The 16,652-nt window shown below is 41.2% G+C and overlaps 1 protein-coding gene across 1 annotated transcript in view; it reads right to left on the bottom strand.

The window, feature by feature from the left end:
- The window catches only part of LOC126235506 (uncharacterized), a 67,709-nt gene extending 51,301 nt beyond the window's left edge, over window positions 1-16,408 (bottom strand). Inside the window, exons 1-2 of the mRNA XM_049944224.1 lie at window positions 16,295-16,408; window positions 15,759-15,954 (exon numbers count right to left, since the gene is read on the bottom strand). Coding sequence (XP_049800181.1) covers window positions 15,759-15,954; window positions 16,295-16,408 — 310 coding nt within the window. The remainder of the gene's footprint in view (window positions 1-15,758; window positions 15,955-16,294) is intronic.
- Between the last annotated feature and the right edge of the window lie 244 nt (window positions 16,409-16,652).

The following is a 16,652-nucleotide window of genomic DNA, read 5'->3' as shown; positions in this document are numbered from 1 at the left end:
AGTCAATGACTGTTATTTTGCAGTTCATTAGCTGTCTGGTGTGCTTAACTTATTTAGTTTTTCACACGTTTCTTTTGCACAATTCCTACATCACATAATTTGATTTCACACATTCACACAATCCTATGAATGTTTAAGCATGAGGTTGGCGAATGCTTTTTGCACGAAGGTGATGGACTTGAGCGAGATGGATGTGGGCAAGTATTTGATATACAGCTTTGTTCGTCGTTCCTTGTTGGCTTTGCAAGTGTGCGTTGCTGTTGTGGAGGTCCCATAATGTAATGGAGCTGTGAGTGCTGAATCTCGTGGTTTACTGGCTTTGTATGCGTGAAAGCCATCGTTATGTGTCGCTGAAAGCGTTCGTTTTTCGTTGTAATACCTCACAGACGACTAGTTTACAATAGGATAGGGATTTGCGAAGGTATGTCGTCTATTCTTCACCCATCTTCTTTCTTGGTCTCAATCATGCAAATCTTCAACTTCTGTTCTTCCTGCTTTTTCTCTGCTTCTTACTTGCTTCTTGGTTCTTCTCTGGGCAGCATATGGAAATATTTATTGATAAGTAGTCGCTTTGAAGTTCTCCTCTTAGTAACAGTTTGCTAAATTGTTTGGGCATGTCATTTTAACTTTGTGGAAGTTTTCTTCAGTTTCGTGCACCAGCGTGCTGTTTAATAGCAGTAGTGTGACTTTTACACATTTTTTTATTTTTTTTTGCCAGTGGTGGCTTGCCCAAGCGGTCTTCTCGTCGGGCCGTTTTTTGCTCGCTCCACTGAGTTGGGGCATTCGGAGACCCTTCTGGCGTTCAGTGTCCTGTTGTGTCTCTGCAGGATTCCGCCACTGTGTGGTTCCGTGTTCTGTCCCAGCAGGGTTCCGCCACCCTGTGGTTCAGCTTGGCAGCAGATTTATTTACTGCCCACTTAAGCTACAAGGGCCTTCTGTCGGTCTCGCTGTCCTTTCCCTTCTCTCGATGCTTCTGCCTTGTAGGAATCGTGTCTTGCTAATTACGTCCTTTCCTTTCTTGATACTTCTCGCGTTTCAACTTGTGGGTCATTGCGTCACGTCCTTGCTGGAGATTTTACAATGGTTCTTACAAAAAGTTTTACTTATAATCATCTAACATATGTCTAGGACCTACATTGTTCTATGCCTTCTTAAAAGCTTTACAAATTTCGGCGCCCTTTCCATGTTACAATTCTAAGATATTTTGAGTCTTAACGTGTACAAGAATCCTCAAATTCGTTTTTTATTTTTGTGTAGTGTCGTGGTGTATAGCATTTTAGTATTTCATGCTGTTAGACTATCTATGCTTTATCCCTTCACCTTAATCTATGGTACTATTGGTGTTATTTTTGTTTTTGTTTTTATTGAAACTACTTTCTTTTTCCCACCTTCCTCTCTCTGCGTTCTTCTTTCTCCTGACGATCTTATCTGCAACATAATCTTGAAATATTGTGCTGATTATTTACCAGTAATAAAATTAATCTTCAAACTTTTTGATATGGCTCACATGGTGAAGTCCTAAGGTTTTGCCTGTTTTTGGGTTCATTAGTTCCACAGCATTATCATGAGCAATTCGGCTAATTATGACAGGTCCTTTGTATGCAGCGTAAAACTTATGTATTTTGTCTTTCTGTTTGCTGGAGAGATGGTGTGTTTCCACAAATACTTTCTGGCCTACTGAGAATGTTCTTTTAATTGCTGTTCTATCTCCTCTTTCTTTTCTTTCTGATGTTGGAGAGTGCTGTTGCTATGACTTGTTTGTGCTGTCTACGTGGTACAACAGGAAATCTAACATTTTCTCTAGTTATGTTTGGGGGTTCAATATTTTTAAGTACAGTAACTGGAGGTAGTAGTGTAGTGCTATGTGGCATTTCATTTATTATTTCTTAAAAATCTTTAAGGTATATATCCCAAGTGTTGTGTCTTTTGCCTGCATATAATCGGCATAAAATGCCTATGTCCTTCATAGATCGTTCTGCTGGATTTACGCTAGGTTTGTACTTACATTTGTATTGTGGGTCATTATCCGAAATTATTCGTTCCATTCGACCCACTTGTCTGAGAAAATCTTGTCTAAATGCTTTACTTATAGTAAGACCTGTTGCCCATTGTAATGGTGTCAAGGTAACATATTTAGAAGTAAGTTCCAAAACGACAAATATGAAAATATATCCATTTTTTGTGCGTGGGGGGGGGGGGGGGCATCAAATCTGTTGCAGCTATTTGTTTTAATCTTTTAGGGATTATTGGAAACATAGGTGGTTTGGTATGGAAAGTGACGTGTTTAGCCCTCATACATTTTTTGCATTTGACTAATACTGTTCTAATTTGTCTTTCCATATTAGGAAAATGGCTTGTTTGTTTTATTTTTAAAAAGCATTTCTTTGGTCCAAAGTGGCCATTACTTAAATGTGTATACCATATGTACTAATTAATTAGTTCATCTGGGATATAAATTAACCGTTCATTCGTTGCAACATTTCGTCTAAAAAATAAAACATTGTTTTTTTACGAGTTAGTGCTGTCGAATGTCTGGAAAACCCTTACTTCTCCACTTGTGTTTGATTCCTAGTATTTCGGGATCCTTGTCCTGTTCTTTGCCTATGTTTTTCAATGCTGTCGTAATGTAGTTTTCGAAAGGTACTTGTTTCATATAGCACATTGTAAACTGGCCTTCTGCTGCTTCCAAACCTACGTTATTGGATGCACCCTGTGGACATCGTGATAAAGCATCTGCTAATACATTCGCTGGTCCTGGTATGTGTGTAATAGTGAAGTTAAATTCTTGTAGTATTAACATCCATCTGGCTAACCTCCCATGAGTTAGTTTGGCAGATAACAGAAATTCTAATGCTTTGTGGTCAGTGTATACTTTTGTTTTTCTTCCGAATAGGAAATATTGAAAACGTTGGAAGCCCCATACAATGGCCAATGCTTCCAGCTCTGTGACTGAATAGATTTTCTCGCTTTTTGTGAGTACCCGACTGGCAAATTGCAATTGCTCTATATGATCTTAGCCCTGCCTGTTCGTATTCTTGGAATAAAACAACTCCTAAACCTGTTTTCGCGCTATCAGTGGCCATAAAAAAATTTTGTGTTAGATCAGGATGTGCTAAAATCAGTGCTGTTGTTAGTGCGTTTTTCACTTTTAAAAATTCTTCATTGGCTTGTTGATCCCATACCCATGGCGTGTTTTTTCCAGACAATGCACATAGGCGTGGTGTTGCGAGAGAGTCGATCCAAATAAATTGTTTATAGAATCCGGTGAGACCTAGAAATCCTCTGAGAGTTTTCTTATTATATGGAGTACAGAATTCTTTGATTGCCGTTAGTTTTTCTGGGTCGGGCATTACCCCTTTCTCGGAAATTATGTGTCCTAGATATTTGACCTCTCGCCTTCCAAATTTGGATTTTGTTATATTTACTGTGACCCCATGCTCTTTCATGATCTGTAAAAACTGGTTTAATGTGTCGTTGTGATGTTCCCAAGAGGGTTCTGCTATAATCACATCCTCAACATAACAAGTAATTTTTGTAAAATTTCCGGACTGAGTATAGTATTAAATCCCCTAATAAACGCTGATGATGATATGTTTAAACCAAATGGCAATCGTTTCAACTGGAAACATCTATCGAATACGATAAATGCTGTAAATATTCTACATTCTGGGGCCAATTCTATTTGCCCGAAACTACTCCGTAAATCAATTGATGAAAATATCTTCGCACTGTGGAAGTTTTGTATCAATTCCTCTAATTTTTCTGGGCGATCTGTCTCGGTGATTATGATTGTGTTGATCTGTATGGAATCAAGCACTAACCTGATGCTCCCACCTCGTTTTTGTACAATATGGAGCGGACTGTTATATGTGGATGTAGCTGGTTCAATAATATCGTCATCTAACATTTTAGATATCTCCTGGAATATTTTATTCCTGTAGCTTAATGGGATTGTATAGGGGGGCACTCTAAATGGTTTGAGCTGTTTAACTTCAAACTTGTACTGAAAGTGTTTAACACTGCCAGTCTTAGGTAAAAATACCTCTGCCTTATCTCGTAAAATACCCTCTAATTCTCTTTTACTGTGTTCCGAAATACCTTGAACTTCTTGCAATTTTTCGTCGATTTCTTTATGGACTTCTAACATGAGTTGAGGCGAATCCCCCTTTTGTGCATACCATTCTAATTCTTCATCCTCTTTATCCCGCGTCATTCTTAATTGTTTGTTTATAACTGGTATTTCTTCTAATTTTAGCTTCTGCTCAAAGTGAAGTGGGACATTCCCGAATGTTACGCTACCTTTCCCCATATCTATTATCGCTCGTCTCTCATTTAAAAAACCTGCACCTATAATCAAATCTACAGTTAGTTTAGGTATAATCACGAAGTTGGCTTCGATCTTTTGACCTTGACACGAAAGAGTTAACCTTTTTTGTCTCGTAACTTCCACAGCATTGTTTCTAATAGGACCTCTTACTTTACTCTTACATGTTTTCAGAACTGGCAATTCCTCATTGGCATTACACTGTATCAATAAATTTTCTGAGATCACAGTCAGTTCACTTCCGCTATCATTTACAATATTGACTGTGATATGCTTTACCATGGCCTTCACAATTGGTTGAATTTGAAAGGGTTGGTTCTGTTCTTCTTCTTCTTGCATCAACGAATCCTCCACTGAATCATACATGAGTCTTTTTAGGAATTTCCCTTGTGAATTCGAACTTTCTGTAGGATAAGCTTCGACTGCTACTTCTCTCTCTTTTATTTCCTCTTCTCTATTTCTTCCTTCATTTACGCTTTCTTCAACATCCTCTACTTTTTCCTCATCCTCGTCTATCTTCTCCTTCTTCGTCGCTACTTCGACATAATCGCATCTAAATGCTCTAATTATCGCTTCATAACTTCCTTCATTATATACGTTGGGTTGTGTGCCCACTCGTAACTTATTTTCAACTTCTGTCGACTGCGCATTATCCTCAATGAATTCGCTTTACCTGGTTTCCATCTCAAATAGCTCTGCAATACTCATTACTTCGTCCGTTCCTCCTACATTCGTTGTGCATGCCTCTGGTAATTCATCTTCCTCGTCAGTATTCTCCCAATTAATTTCGTCCCAACACGATATTGCTATTTTCTTGTCTTCGTTTTCATCTGGTCCCTGCGGATTTGTTTCTTCCTTCTTCTCTTCTCGTGATAAGATTTTTACTTCTCTGTTCAAGGTGCTGCAATTGTCCTGGGTCGGTGCGTCATTCTCTTTGGCATGGGCGCTTAGCTGTCAATTCGAACGTTTATCGGGGTTTGGTGGTCTTACCTCCACCTCTTCTATCTGTATTCTCTTTTCTTGTTCAGCTTATCGATAGTGGTTTCTTTGTTGATAATTTGACGGTCTATTGGTTCTCCTAGTACCCGTTCCGGTTGTCGTTATTCCCTCTGTAATAATTGTTGCCGTTCCTGGGTGAATTATAGTTATTGCCATATTCTCTTCTAAATCCATAACCGGTTCTTTGTTGAAATCTATTGTCGTTTCTTGTTGCGAGGTTATCATGTGGTTCGTAATTATTGTTTCTTCGTACTGTGTCTTGTGGATTCCACTGCTTTTTGCTTTCGTTTTCACGTGTGCATCGTCTTTTTCTTGCATCATCTTCCGAAAATATGAATTCTAGTTCCCTTAGAATACCTTTAAATGCTTCGACGTCATTGCCTCCGCGACCTAGTAATGATTGCTGGTATTTCAATGGTAGCTTCATCGCGCATAATTTAATCAACTCTCAGTCACTGTATGGTACATCTAAGCATTGATTTTTCTTTGCCATTAATTCGAAACATTTCACGGGACTCTTCTCTCCTGAATTTTCAAAATATGGGTTGTGTAATATTTCGTACTACACTCTGTTCTGTGCTTCGCTGGACCAATATCTTGAGAGAAACTTCTCTCTGAAATCTTCGTACGATCGGCATGTCGCTGCAACATTCTGCATGGTTTCTACGACTGTTCCTGACTTCGGAATTGATCAATAAAAGTTCGTGGATGTAATGAGTTTCCATCTCGAAAGCGTTGAAATTTTCTGACTGTGAGGAAATGATCGTTGTCGTACTTCGTCATAGTTCCATATGAAATTCGCGACTCTTCGCCACTTTTATTTCTGATCATTTCTCCCGTCGTTCTTTCCGGTTGTGGTAGATCCATTGGATATTGTCCACTGTAACTTTTGCCAACCCTTGCGTAGTATCGTTGGAGTGGTACGCAATAATTTTCTTCCATCGGTTGTGAACGTGTAACTGAATGCATTGCACTGTACTCTTCGCGACCTGGCTTTCCATTGTCAGGTATTGGTTCGGTATCTTGTCTGGCTAACCTTGCTGCTTCATTGCACGATTCAAACGGTCTTGAAACATACATTTGTGGCTCCGCATGTGTTTGTGATGACGTTTGTTCATCAAGAATTTCGAAACGTGTTTGTTGCTGTGCAGGCTGTCTGATTTCACGTATGTTACTTTCCGCCTGTGATTGGAATCGCAAATGCGTAATATCTTCGTTAATTGCTTGTTTTTCCGGTGCTGTTACAGATACGGATGTGGTTGCAGACTCTGTGCTTGTTCGATCCTGATCACTACGCTCTTCAATGGTTTGCAACAACTCTGTTCGCAATTTCTGAAATTGTCGCTTCGTTTGCGCTTCTATTTTGACTATGCGGTTATCATATCTTTTCAGCAATGCTTTTGTGATACGTTTGTGTAACACACTGTTTTCAACAATTTCACGCGCTGTACCTGCTGCTTGTCTAGTAATTTCGTTTATCTGTTTCTCTAGTTTCTTGACTTCTTCCTGGGTGTTGTTACGAAATGTTTTGATCTCGTCCTGAATGTCATTACGCAATGTTTGTACGTCCGCTTGTATCTTGTCAATGTCTGTTCTCAATTGATTGTGACCTGTTATTAAATTTCCTATCACTTCTCGAGATTCTTTTGCCTCGTCTTCAATATGACTTAGGTGTAACTGAATTATTTTGTTTTGTTCTTTAATCGCACGCATTTGTCTCGTGGTTTCTGCATTCTGAATTTGAATTTGGTTCGCTATGTCTTTATTTTGCCTTGTCATGGTTTCCGTAATTTGTTGTAATAATTCTGCCAGATTGGTGGGTGCTATTGCGTTTTCTTCCGACGTCCTACGTACTGTGTTTTCGCCCAAGCGTTGGTTTGCAACCGATTGCATTGAACTGTGCTGTGACACGTTTCTGCTCGTATTCCTTGTACTCTGTGGTGAGGGAGCTCTGATTACTTGTACTATGGGTTCTACGTATTCAAGACGCAAGTTAGAATCCTCATCGACTGTCTGTCTACTTTCCTGCTCCTCTGTCGTATGCTGACTTACGTTTTCTATGCCTTGACGTACATTATCCTCGTTATGGTGCGTTATATGTCCTATTTCTCGTGTCACTGCATCGTCTGTTGTACTGTCCTCTATTCTCTGTCCATTTTCATGCTGGGTCTCTACCTCAATTCGGTCAAGGTCTCGATTTGCCATTGCTAATCTTTCCGAATCCCTTATTTTCTGTTTTAAAAGCAATTCACGTGCCCTACTTCGAGTCAACATGCGCTCATACGATCTCACACGTTTCATAAACTTTTTGTTCACACGACTGGACACTTATTATACCCAAGACTGACAATCCATTCACTTACTTGTTGGGTCAGAACCAACTTGTCAACGATGTATACGCCACCTGTGCGCTTGCATTGAGGAGAAAACTTAATTCTAACAATTTTTTAAAATTCATAACTTAATTATGCTATTGTCTCTGCTAGAATGTCTCACTATCTATCGCTGCAGCTACTGTTTTCAACTATTTATGCCTTTCAAAAAAAAATGTTTTTTATTACGAAAATTTTTTAACAGGATATTTTTCTGACCTAGTTAGGCATGTGGTCGACCTTCGATCATGGTATTTTACCATCCTGGCAGGGTCGCCATTTTCTATCATTCTGCATGGTGTCTGTTGTTCTATATCGTGTCTCCCTACCACTTTCGCGCAACGACGCTCTGAGTGTGTTTTTTAGGGAATTGACTAGTTTGAACCTGGGACCTGTTGCTGGTAAGGAGACGTCAGACCACACATGACATGTAGAGTTCAGAAGAGTTCAGTGAGACTAGCGATGATATAACCAAATACTTAATAATTTCAGCGTCAGCTCCACTGCACTCCCTGTAAAAGAATCTTAATACTAACTAAATTTAGTGGAAGGGATTCAAGGCTTTCCTATTTTTAGTTAGCTGGTAAAATAACGTTGAAAAAGCAGTTAAGTTTACCATTGGAAATTTTATTCTACTCACAAAACATTGTTTATAAATTGCACTATTGATAAAAGGAAATGTTTTAATACAGGATGGTAGAAACCAACTGCGTTCAACAAAAATGTGAACGAATATTCCCTGAATGGGTTTCCAAGTTCTACAATGGATCGAAGGATGACCTATGCCATATCACATCTATAATCTAGGTTTAAATTAAGTTCCACAAAAGAGAAAACTGTCGAAATGGTCTACAGTGACCCTCCATTATCTTTAATTACTTATCTAACTTGTCGTAAATTACAGTGGCTGATGTGGCTTCTCAATAACTATATAACAGAAAAATCATCGCGTTTCAGATTTTTACTTCAAGTGGCAAATGTGAACACCATGAGCTTTAATTGACGATCGACACTAGTATTACGCAACAAGGGGGTGTAACAGATGAGACTTCTGCAGTTCTGAGTGAAGCTTTATGCGCTGTTATGCGGCATCGCATGCGTTCATTACCTTGTCGGTGTTCGTCAGGGGGCGGCGGGCAGCACAGCTCCGCTCACCTCGCTGTCTCGGAAGCAACTCTCTCCTAACATCTCCTTACTACAATTTACCGAAGTTGGATTAAAAAAACTATCTGGCTGTGTTTTCATCTGACCAATCAGGGGCTCAATGTTGACCTTAAGGTCTGCCTACAAAAATTCTGTCTGTCCAATGAGAAAGTTATACTTTTCGTGGTGGGGCAATGTTTTTAAAGTTTGCAACGTAACAGAGATGTGAAAAAGTCTCACGCTAGAACTTGCAGCTGGTGTGGTCCTTTTAGTGTTATCGTAAGATCTATACTGTTCTTCTGGAGGGCTCTATCTTTTAACAAGGGCTGGGGGGTGGTCCTGACGTAACAGAGACGTGAAAAGTCTCATGTTAAAACTTGCGGCTGGGGTGGTCCTAGCGGTTAGCTGGCAACGTGGGTGTCCGTCCCTTATCGTAGGGCCATCCAGCTTAACACGGTTCTGCTCTCGGCTTCTGTTCTCGTTTCCCCCCTCTGAACTGCGTCTGGCTCACGGTGGGAAGGTATGTCATGCAATTAGGCATTCTTGTGTTAGTCGTATTACTTTGGTTAGTTTAATGTCACGATTTATTCGGAGCTATGTGACATACTACTGGATTTGCTTATCATTTCAGGGTTTTCATGAAAGGTGTTGCATTTGCCTGACACCTTACACAGTCTGTGGAACATTCGTGTATGGTAAACGATTTGGCGCATTATGTGAAAGGATTAACTTCCGAATTTTACACTTACTATCCTTGTGTCAGTCGACATGTAAAAGCTCTTTCATATTTTTTTGACTGCATTTTGCGTCACAAGTGGACAACATTTCATAAATCCCAATCAGTATCTGTTGGCTTCACAGACAGTTTTCAGCGTCAAGAAAACCCGCAGTTGATGCAGAAGCCGTGAATGACCATTGCACACGAACATTAAGTAATCCATCTGCGTAAAATGTGGTCGAAATATCCATGTGTAATTCCACGGGTCGGCTCTGACGGTCAAAAATGATATTTCGTCAGGCGCAGAGCGAAGCACAGTCAGTATGAGCGATAAAGCGGTGACGTTGATAGTGGTAGGATTTCTCATTCAATGGGACAAATGAAAAGAGCTCCGGATACTCCATTCAAAGGTGGATCCTTCTCTCATTGGAAAACCACACTGGTTCGGCTGCCGTTACGATGACAAGCACAGGAATATCCCAGCAACGACCGTATCTGCAAATTCGCTGTCACTATCGATGGCCATTGGACCACAAACCATTCGTCAGCACCGGTGAAGCATCAAGACTTTTTTTTCTGTTTCTCTACGAGATGAAACCAAGTCAGTCTTTGGGTCCACTGGAAGGATATAGATACCTACAGAGGTCCCTTTTCCAAATTTGTGTTGCATTTACGCAAGGGTCATTAAATAAGTAACGCTACACGTTTTCTCTCGTCAAATTTCGTCTAACAAAATGCGGATTTTGTTGTGCGACATCCTGGAATATTCCCCCTTCAGCCCCTATACCCTCCATTACGTCACGACAGGTGGCGGCGCTATATGTAGTCTTCAAAATGGCGTTTGTGTTGGAGGTGCGTTCCAGGCTGAGAGCTGTCATTCGGTTTCTTTTGGCGGAAGGCCAGAGCATCGCAGATATGTACAGGCGCTTGCAGGATATCTACGGAAACGTGGTTGTGAACAGAAGCACCGTGAGTCATTGGGCGAGGGGACTGTCATCACCACAATAATGCCGCGCGAACCTGTCCCTCGCGCATGCCCACCTGCCGCACACAGTTGTATCTCCTGCAGTATTGGAACTTGCGAACACTCTCATTCTAGCTGATTGGCGGATCACAATCAAACACCTCCCTGCACAACTGGACGTCTCTGTTGGTAGTGCTGACACGCACGTCCACCAATTGGGGTACTCAAAGGTGTGTGCCCGCTGGGTTCCTCGCCACCTAACGTAAGACCATAAACAGCAACAAATTTCCATCTTCTTGACCCAGTGAAGGATGCACTCCACTGGAAGCTGTATATAGGTGTTCAGGAGGTTATTTATAGAGCTGGCCGGCCTAGGTGGCCGAGCGGTTCTAAGCGCTACAGTCTGGAACCGCGCTACCGCTGCGGTCGCAGGTTCGAATCCTGCCTCGGGCATGGATGTGTGTGATGTCCTTAGGTTGGTTAGGTTTAAGTAGTTCTAAGTTCTAGGGGACTGATGACCTCAGATGTTAAGTCCCATAGTGCTCAAAGTCATTTTTTGATGCACCAAGGCCTTGGCTCCGACGTCGACCAGTAGAGTGGAAATATGCGGGCATAAAGGCCCTTCCAGTAAGCTGGCCATAAAGCCGCAGCATTCAGCGGAAATTATGTTGAAAAATAGGTTGTTCTAGTCAGAAGAGTGGGGAATAATATGATGAATTGTTATTCTGAATAAAACCAACCTGCTTTTACAAAAAAATCTATTGCATTATTTACTGAACGCCCCTCACGTGTGCGTGCGATTATATATTTGTTAATGTACTCTGGCGCTCCAAGATAATATCACGTGTATTATAACTGAAAAATGGAAATGAGCATTTGGCGTCATAAGCTGAGAGGCCCCTTACGGGGCAGGTCCAGCCTCCTTTATGCAGGTCTTATTACTTCGACGCCACATTGGGCGCCGGATGGGTACGAAATGGTGATGAAGACAGCACAACACCTCGTCCCTGAGGGGAAAAAATCCCCGACCCAGCCGGGAATCGAACCCGGTCCCACAGAACAGCAATCCATCACGCTGACCACTTTTTTTTTTTTTTTAGGGCCTCCCTTCTCCCCTCACAGCCCTTCCAAACGCTCACCTTCTTTTGCCTTCTTCGGCTAGCTTCTAGCCTTTCGTCGTTTTTGTTGTTATTATTATTATGAGTCCATTCTTCTACCAACTTTCTTTACTTTTTTATTTTATGTACTTCTTTTATGTTTTTTAGGCCAAATTCAAATTTTTCTTGCTTTTTTGCGAGTGCTCGGCCACTTTTTTCTCGGCTTCCAATTTTTTTCTGTAAGCCGGATGCCTAAATTACCTTTGCTAACATCAACGAGAATAATATTTCTTCTTAATATTAATTAAAGGAAAAGAATCTTCCTCTTTACAATGGAAATACAAATATATTAAAATATACTGAAACGGGAAGTCTCTCATCTCCATACGGAAAACATGAAAAACTTGTACCCTCTTGAAAAACGTTTTTTAGAACTTCTCTGCGTATGGCATAAGATGATTAAAAAAAAATACACAAAATTTGATGCCTAATTCTTCATGAGGATGTAGTCCGGTGCGTCTTGTCACGGACTTGATTTCTTTCTCTGTAGTGTCTCGTGAAAGGATCGAAGACGTTCCGGTTCCAGTTATCTGTAATCGTGCAAGGCTGACATCTCTGAATTCCGTACCGATCTTAATCTGTTATTGTTCTCTGTATAATTTTATTCCATGATTCTATTTAGGAAGCATGCGTATTTTTTTTTTTTTGTAGTCTTTCGTCCGCGTGAGATGATGGTGCTGAGTCGTTAGATACACCCAGTAATCTTCTTTGCTTTTATTTTCTGCTTTCAAGATACAGTGCAGCGTGTGCCCTTTTAGCCAGTTAACAGCATTTCTTTTCATATCAGGATATGGCACTGCGTCTGGAGTCAGAAAATCTGCGGCGGTGAAGACGGTTGGAGATGTTCTGTTAACGGTCGCTAATTTCTGCTTAACTGTATTACATATGTCTCTTACTCTTTCACACACGAATCGGTGTTCTTCAGTGTCAAGGAGATTGCATGACGCGCACAAGGGCGAATTTGTGAGATGTATAGCATGCAATTTGGAATTAGTTGATATTTTCCTGTTGACTGCATTGTACCAAGTAGCTTTTACCTTAGAAGGTAAGTTCCGATCGTGCATATTTTTCCAAACTACAGACCAGTCGCTGTTGGGAAATTTTCTTTCAATAATATTTTCTTCCTTAGCTTCCATCAAATATGTATAGATGTCCTTTACTTTCGTCAACTGCTTTTCTGAGAGCCTCGATGAGATATAACTGTACTCAACGGGAAAAGTTTTTAGGTGACAGAGACCAACTGGTATATGCCGCACATCTATTGGCGGCTGCACGCTTGCATGAGCAATTTCATTCAACAAGTGGGCCGTTAAGCTGCTCGACAACTGTTTCCATTGCTTGTACATTCGACCCACATATAACGCTTGTGACCTGTAACTGACATCAACGTGGTTAAACCTCCTTTCCTTGTTGGGAGTGTTAGTGTACTGAACTTCACTTTGAAAATGTTGCCTTGGCTTACAAAGCTTCCTATCACGGAGAAAATTCTTCTGGCTGTTTCTAATGCATCGGGAAAGCTTGTACAACATAGTTAAGTTTGGATGTTATATACACATTTACTAGAGTGGTTTTCTGTATCTCGTCCAGTTTCCTCATACTGTTTCCTTGTACAGACGCACGTATGCTTGCAAGTAGTTTTTTTTTTTATATTTGATGGCAATGGTGTGTTGGATGTTGCTCTTAAATTCAATACCCAAACATTTCAATGTGGATACTTCCGTCAGTCTTCCCCGATTTTGCATGCGTATTCCTCTGCCTACGTTCATGATGCCTGACTTTCTTTTATTTAGTTTGGCGCCAGAAGCAAGTTCATATGTATATACAATCTGAAGAGCTTTCGCCATTTGCTTTTTATTTATAACCAGGACGCCCACATCATCTGCGTAGGCGTTGCACACTATTTTCTTGCTGTTTATACGTAATCCTTGCAGGTGATTCGTGAGTGTCGCGAGGAGAGGTTCTATTGCTATTGCGAAAAGGGCCATTGACATTGGGCAACCTTGTCGTACGGATCCAATCAACTCAATGTCTTTACTTAGTTGGCCGTTTATCATTATTCGTGCTACACTGTTTTTCAAAAATTGGTGAATAATCCTCACGAATCGTGGTGGGAATCCCATTACTTCCATCATTGCAAGGAGATACTTATGATCTACTCTGTCAAACGCCTTCTCGAAGTGTAATGACACTAACGCACATTTTATTCGGCATACATTTGCGGTTGATATTATATCCCTATATTCTCATATATTCTGATAGATGTTTCTGTCTTTGCCTACACATGTTTGGTACGTGCCAGTTACAGAGTTAATAACCATTTTTATTCTTCTTGCTAATACGCGGGCCATAATTTTGTAATCACTATTGAGTAATGTTACTGGGAGAAGGTTTTCAATTGTTTTGCTAAGTGAGTTTTTAGGAATTAGAACTATGATCCCTTCAGGAAATTCTTTGGGAACGTCAACATTTCCATTCATGAGTTCGTTGTACATGCATAGCAACCTGCTTTTCATTTGTGGCCAGAACACTTGGTAGAATTCCACGGGGATACCATCAGGTCCTGGAGACTTATTTTTAGGACTCTGTGCTATTGCGTCTTTCAATTCGTTCTCTTCTATTTCAGGGGTGAGATTTTCTACTTGCTCTGTGTTAATTCGTCCTGATACCTTTCTCACAAGATCTCGCCGCGCCTCGTCGACGGTAGGTTTGTTGGACATCATATCTGAGATATATTTATGAACAGCGTTTTGAATTTCTTTCTGTTTTGTGTGACTGGTCCCATCAGGTAACTTAACTTCTGTCAGTATTTTTCTGTTTCCTCTCTTATTCTCACGTGTTAGATGGTACATAGCTGTTTCTTCCCCTTCTACAATGTTTTGTATTCTCGCTCTGACTTTAAAACCTTCTGACTGTCGCCGATTCAGTGCTAAAAGTTTTGCTTTAATTTTCTGAATCCGGCTAAAGTTCTCCATTAAGCGTGTGTCCAGGGTATACAGGTCTCTAAGGCAGCTAAAATAATACTCAGTCGTCTTTTTAATCCAGAAGCTTTTCTGTCGTGAGTAATCGATCAGCATTCTTCTTATATTAGGATTAGCACATTGTAACCACCAAGCTATGGCAGAATTGTATAGCGGGAATCGTTTCTCGCATTCTTTCCAGACATTAGTAAACGCCACGCGACAATCTTCATCTTGTAGATGTGTAATGTTGAGTTTCCATATGCCCCTCGTTCGGTAAGCCTCTTGTTTTTCCAAATTTACTGTGGTGATGTACGCGGCGTGGTCACAAAACATAGTGAGCCAGACCTCAGACTGTAGTACATGGTTCTTAAGGTTGGACGAGACGTAAATTCTGTCTAGCGTGCTTGCTGAGTGACTGGCAAAATATGTGAAACCGGGCCGTGCGCCATGGGTATGTTCCCAGGTATCGGTTAACTGCAATTGGTGGACTATTCTTTCCAGTTCTAAGGACTTGTTGAAATTCCGTGTCTGGTCTTTCGGGCTAAGTACATAATTAAAATCGCCGACTGGGATTATATAATCTTGACGTGTATCGAATAGATCAACATTTCCCCTTTTTAAAAAATCCGCTCTAGCACGCCTGTTATTGTTGGCTGACGGTGGATGCGGACGTTATTAACAGTCACTGCAATTCCTCTACTGTTTTCAAGTTTTGCTATTTGTGTGACACGGATGCCTTCTTTCGTGAGAATGGCCGTTCCCAGCTCTGCGTCGATACCGGGGTTCATTATGGCGTTGTACCCACGTATCTTTTGTAATTTAATATCTGTTACTTCCTGAAAGAGTAGTACATCAACGTCAGCTGCGTATAGAAAGTCTTGCAGATGTTGTAAATGCAGGGAGGAGCGTAGCTTATTAATGTTCAACGTGGCGATTTTGTAGGCTTGTGCTGCGTTCATATTGTCCTATTCATTACCGAAGTCAATATTCGTCATACGAAGTGCTCTCGGACGAAAATCCTTTCTCACATATATGTTCCGGCAATGATGTATCCATCGTGTTCAGTTGATCTCGTGGGACAGGAGTCTGTCACGTTCCTCCAGTTTCGTTCAATTCCTCACCTTGGTTCATTTCCTCCGATTCATCAAGCCAGTTTTTCTGTTGATTAGTTTTCGATGTCTCTTTTTCTGCATTTCTGGTCTCAGGGAAAACCTTGTCTGTATCGAAATTTGCTAGCAGCTTCAATCTCTCATGTGACGAATGGTCCGTTGACATGGGGCATGGTGTATTTGATTTGGCTTGCAACGGGTCAGGTGCCTGCATAAGCAGAACCGGATTACTATGTTGTTCTTCATGCGGTTTGTTGCTAATCTGCTTTGCTTTTTCTCGCAAAGGCGGTGCCAGTTGTTCAGCGCCCTTATGAGCTAGTCTCCTCTTTTTATGTTTCCTTGGAGGACTGACTCTTGGGGAGCTTTCATCGTTTTCCATTACCTCTTGGGTTTCTTGCGCTCGGTCCAGGGTTGGTTTCCTTGTGGTTTTCTGGAGACTGCTCATTCTGAAGGACTGTAACCGGTTCAGGAGTTTGCTCTCTTTGAACAGAGATATTTGGTTCTTTTTCTTGACTCTTTGCTTGTGTTGTCACCGTCGAGTCACTTACTTCCATTATCACTTCATTCTCGCGAGCAGCATCATCCTGAGTAGCGTCAGGAGCGTGACGCGTGTGGAGCTGTCCAGCGGCTGCCTCTGCGTAAGTTAAAGGCAACGTTGACATGGCTGGGGGTCTCACTGCTTCGCCCGCAGGTAGCTGGGCCACTCGGCGTTGCGTACACTGCGAGCGGACATGGCCTGTACCGCCGCAAGACGCGCAGGTTCTTGGCTGCCCATCATATATTACTGTAGCCCGATAACCACAGACATTTATATACGAGGGTATGTGCTTGGGTAAATCAACACACAGTTGCCTGATACCATTCAAGACGGGGAACTTGTGAGCAGGAGACCACTTTTCTGCAAAA

The sequence above is a fragment of the Schistocerca nitens genome, chromosome 2 (assembly GCF_023898315.1).
Source record: "Schistocerca nitens isolate TAMUIC-IGC-003100 chromosome 2, iqSchNite1.1, whole genome shotgun sequence".
Taxonomy (NCBI): domain Eukaryota; kingdom Metazoa; phylum Arthropoda; class Insecta; order Orthoptera; family Acrididae; genus Schistocerca; species Schistocerca nitens.
The sequence above is the reverse complement of the archived record's forward strand: the minus strand, read 5'-3'. Positions and strand labels throughout refer to the sequence as shown.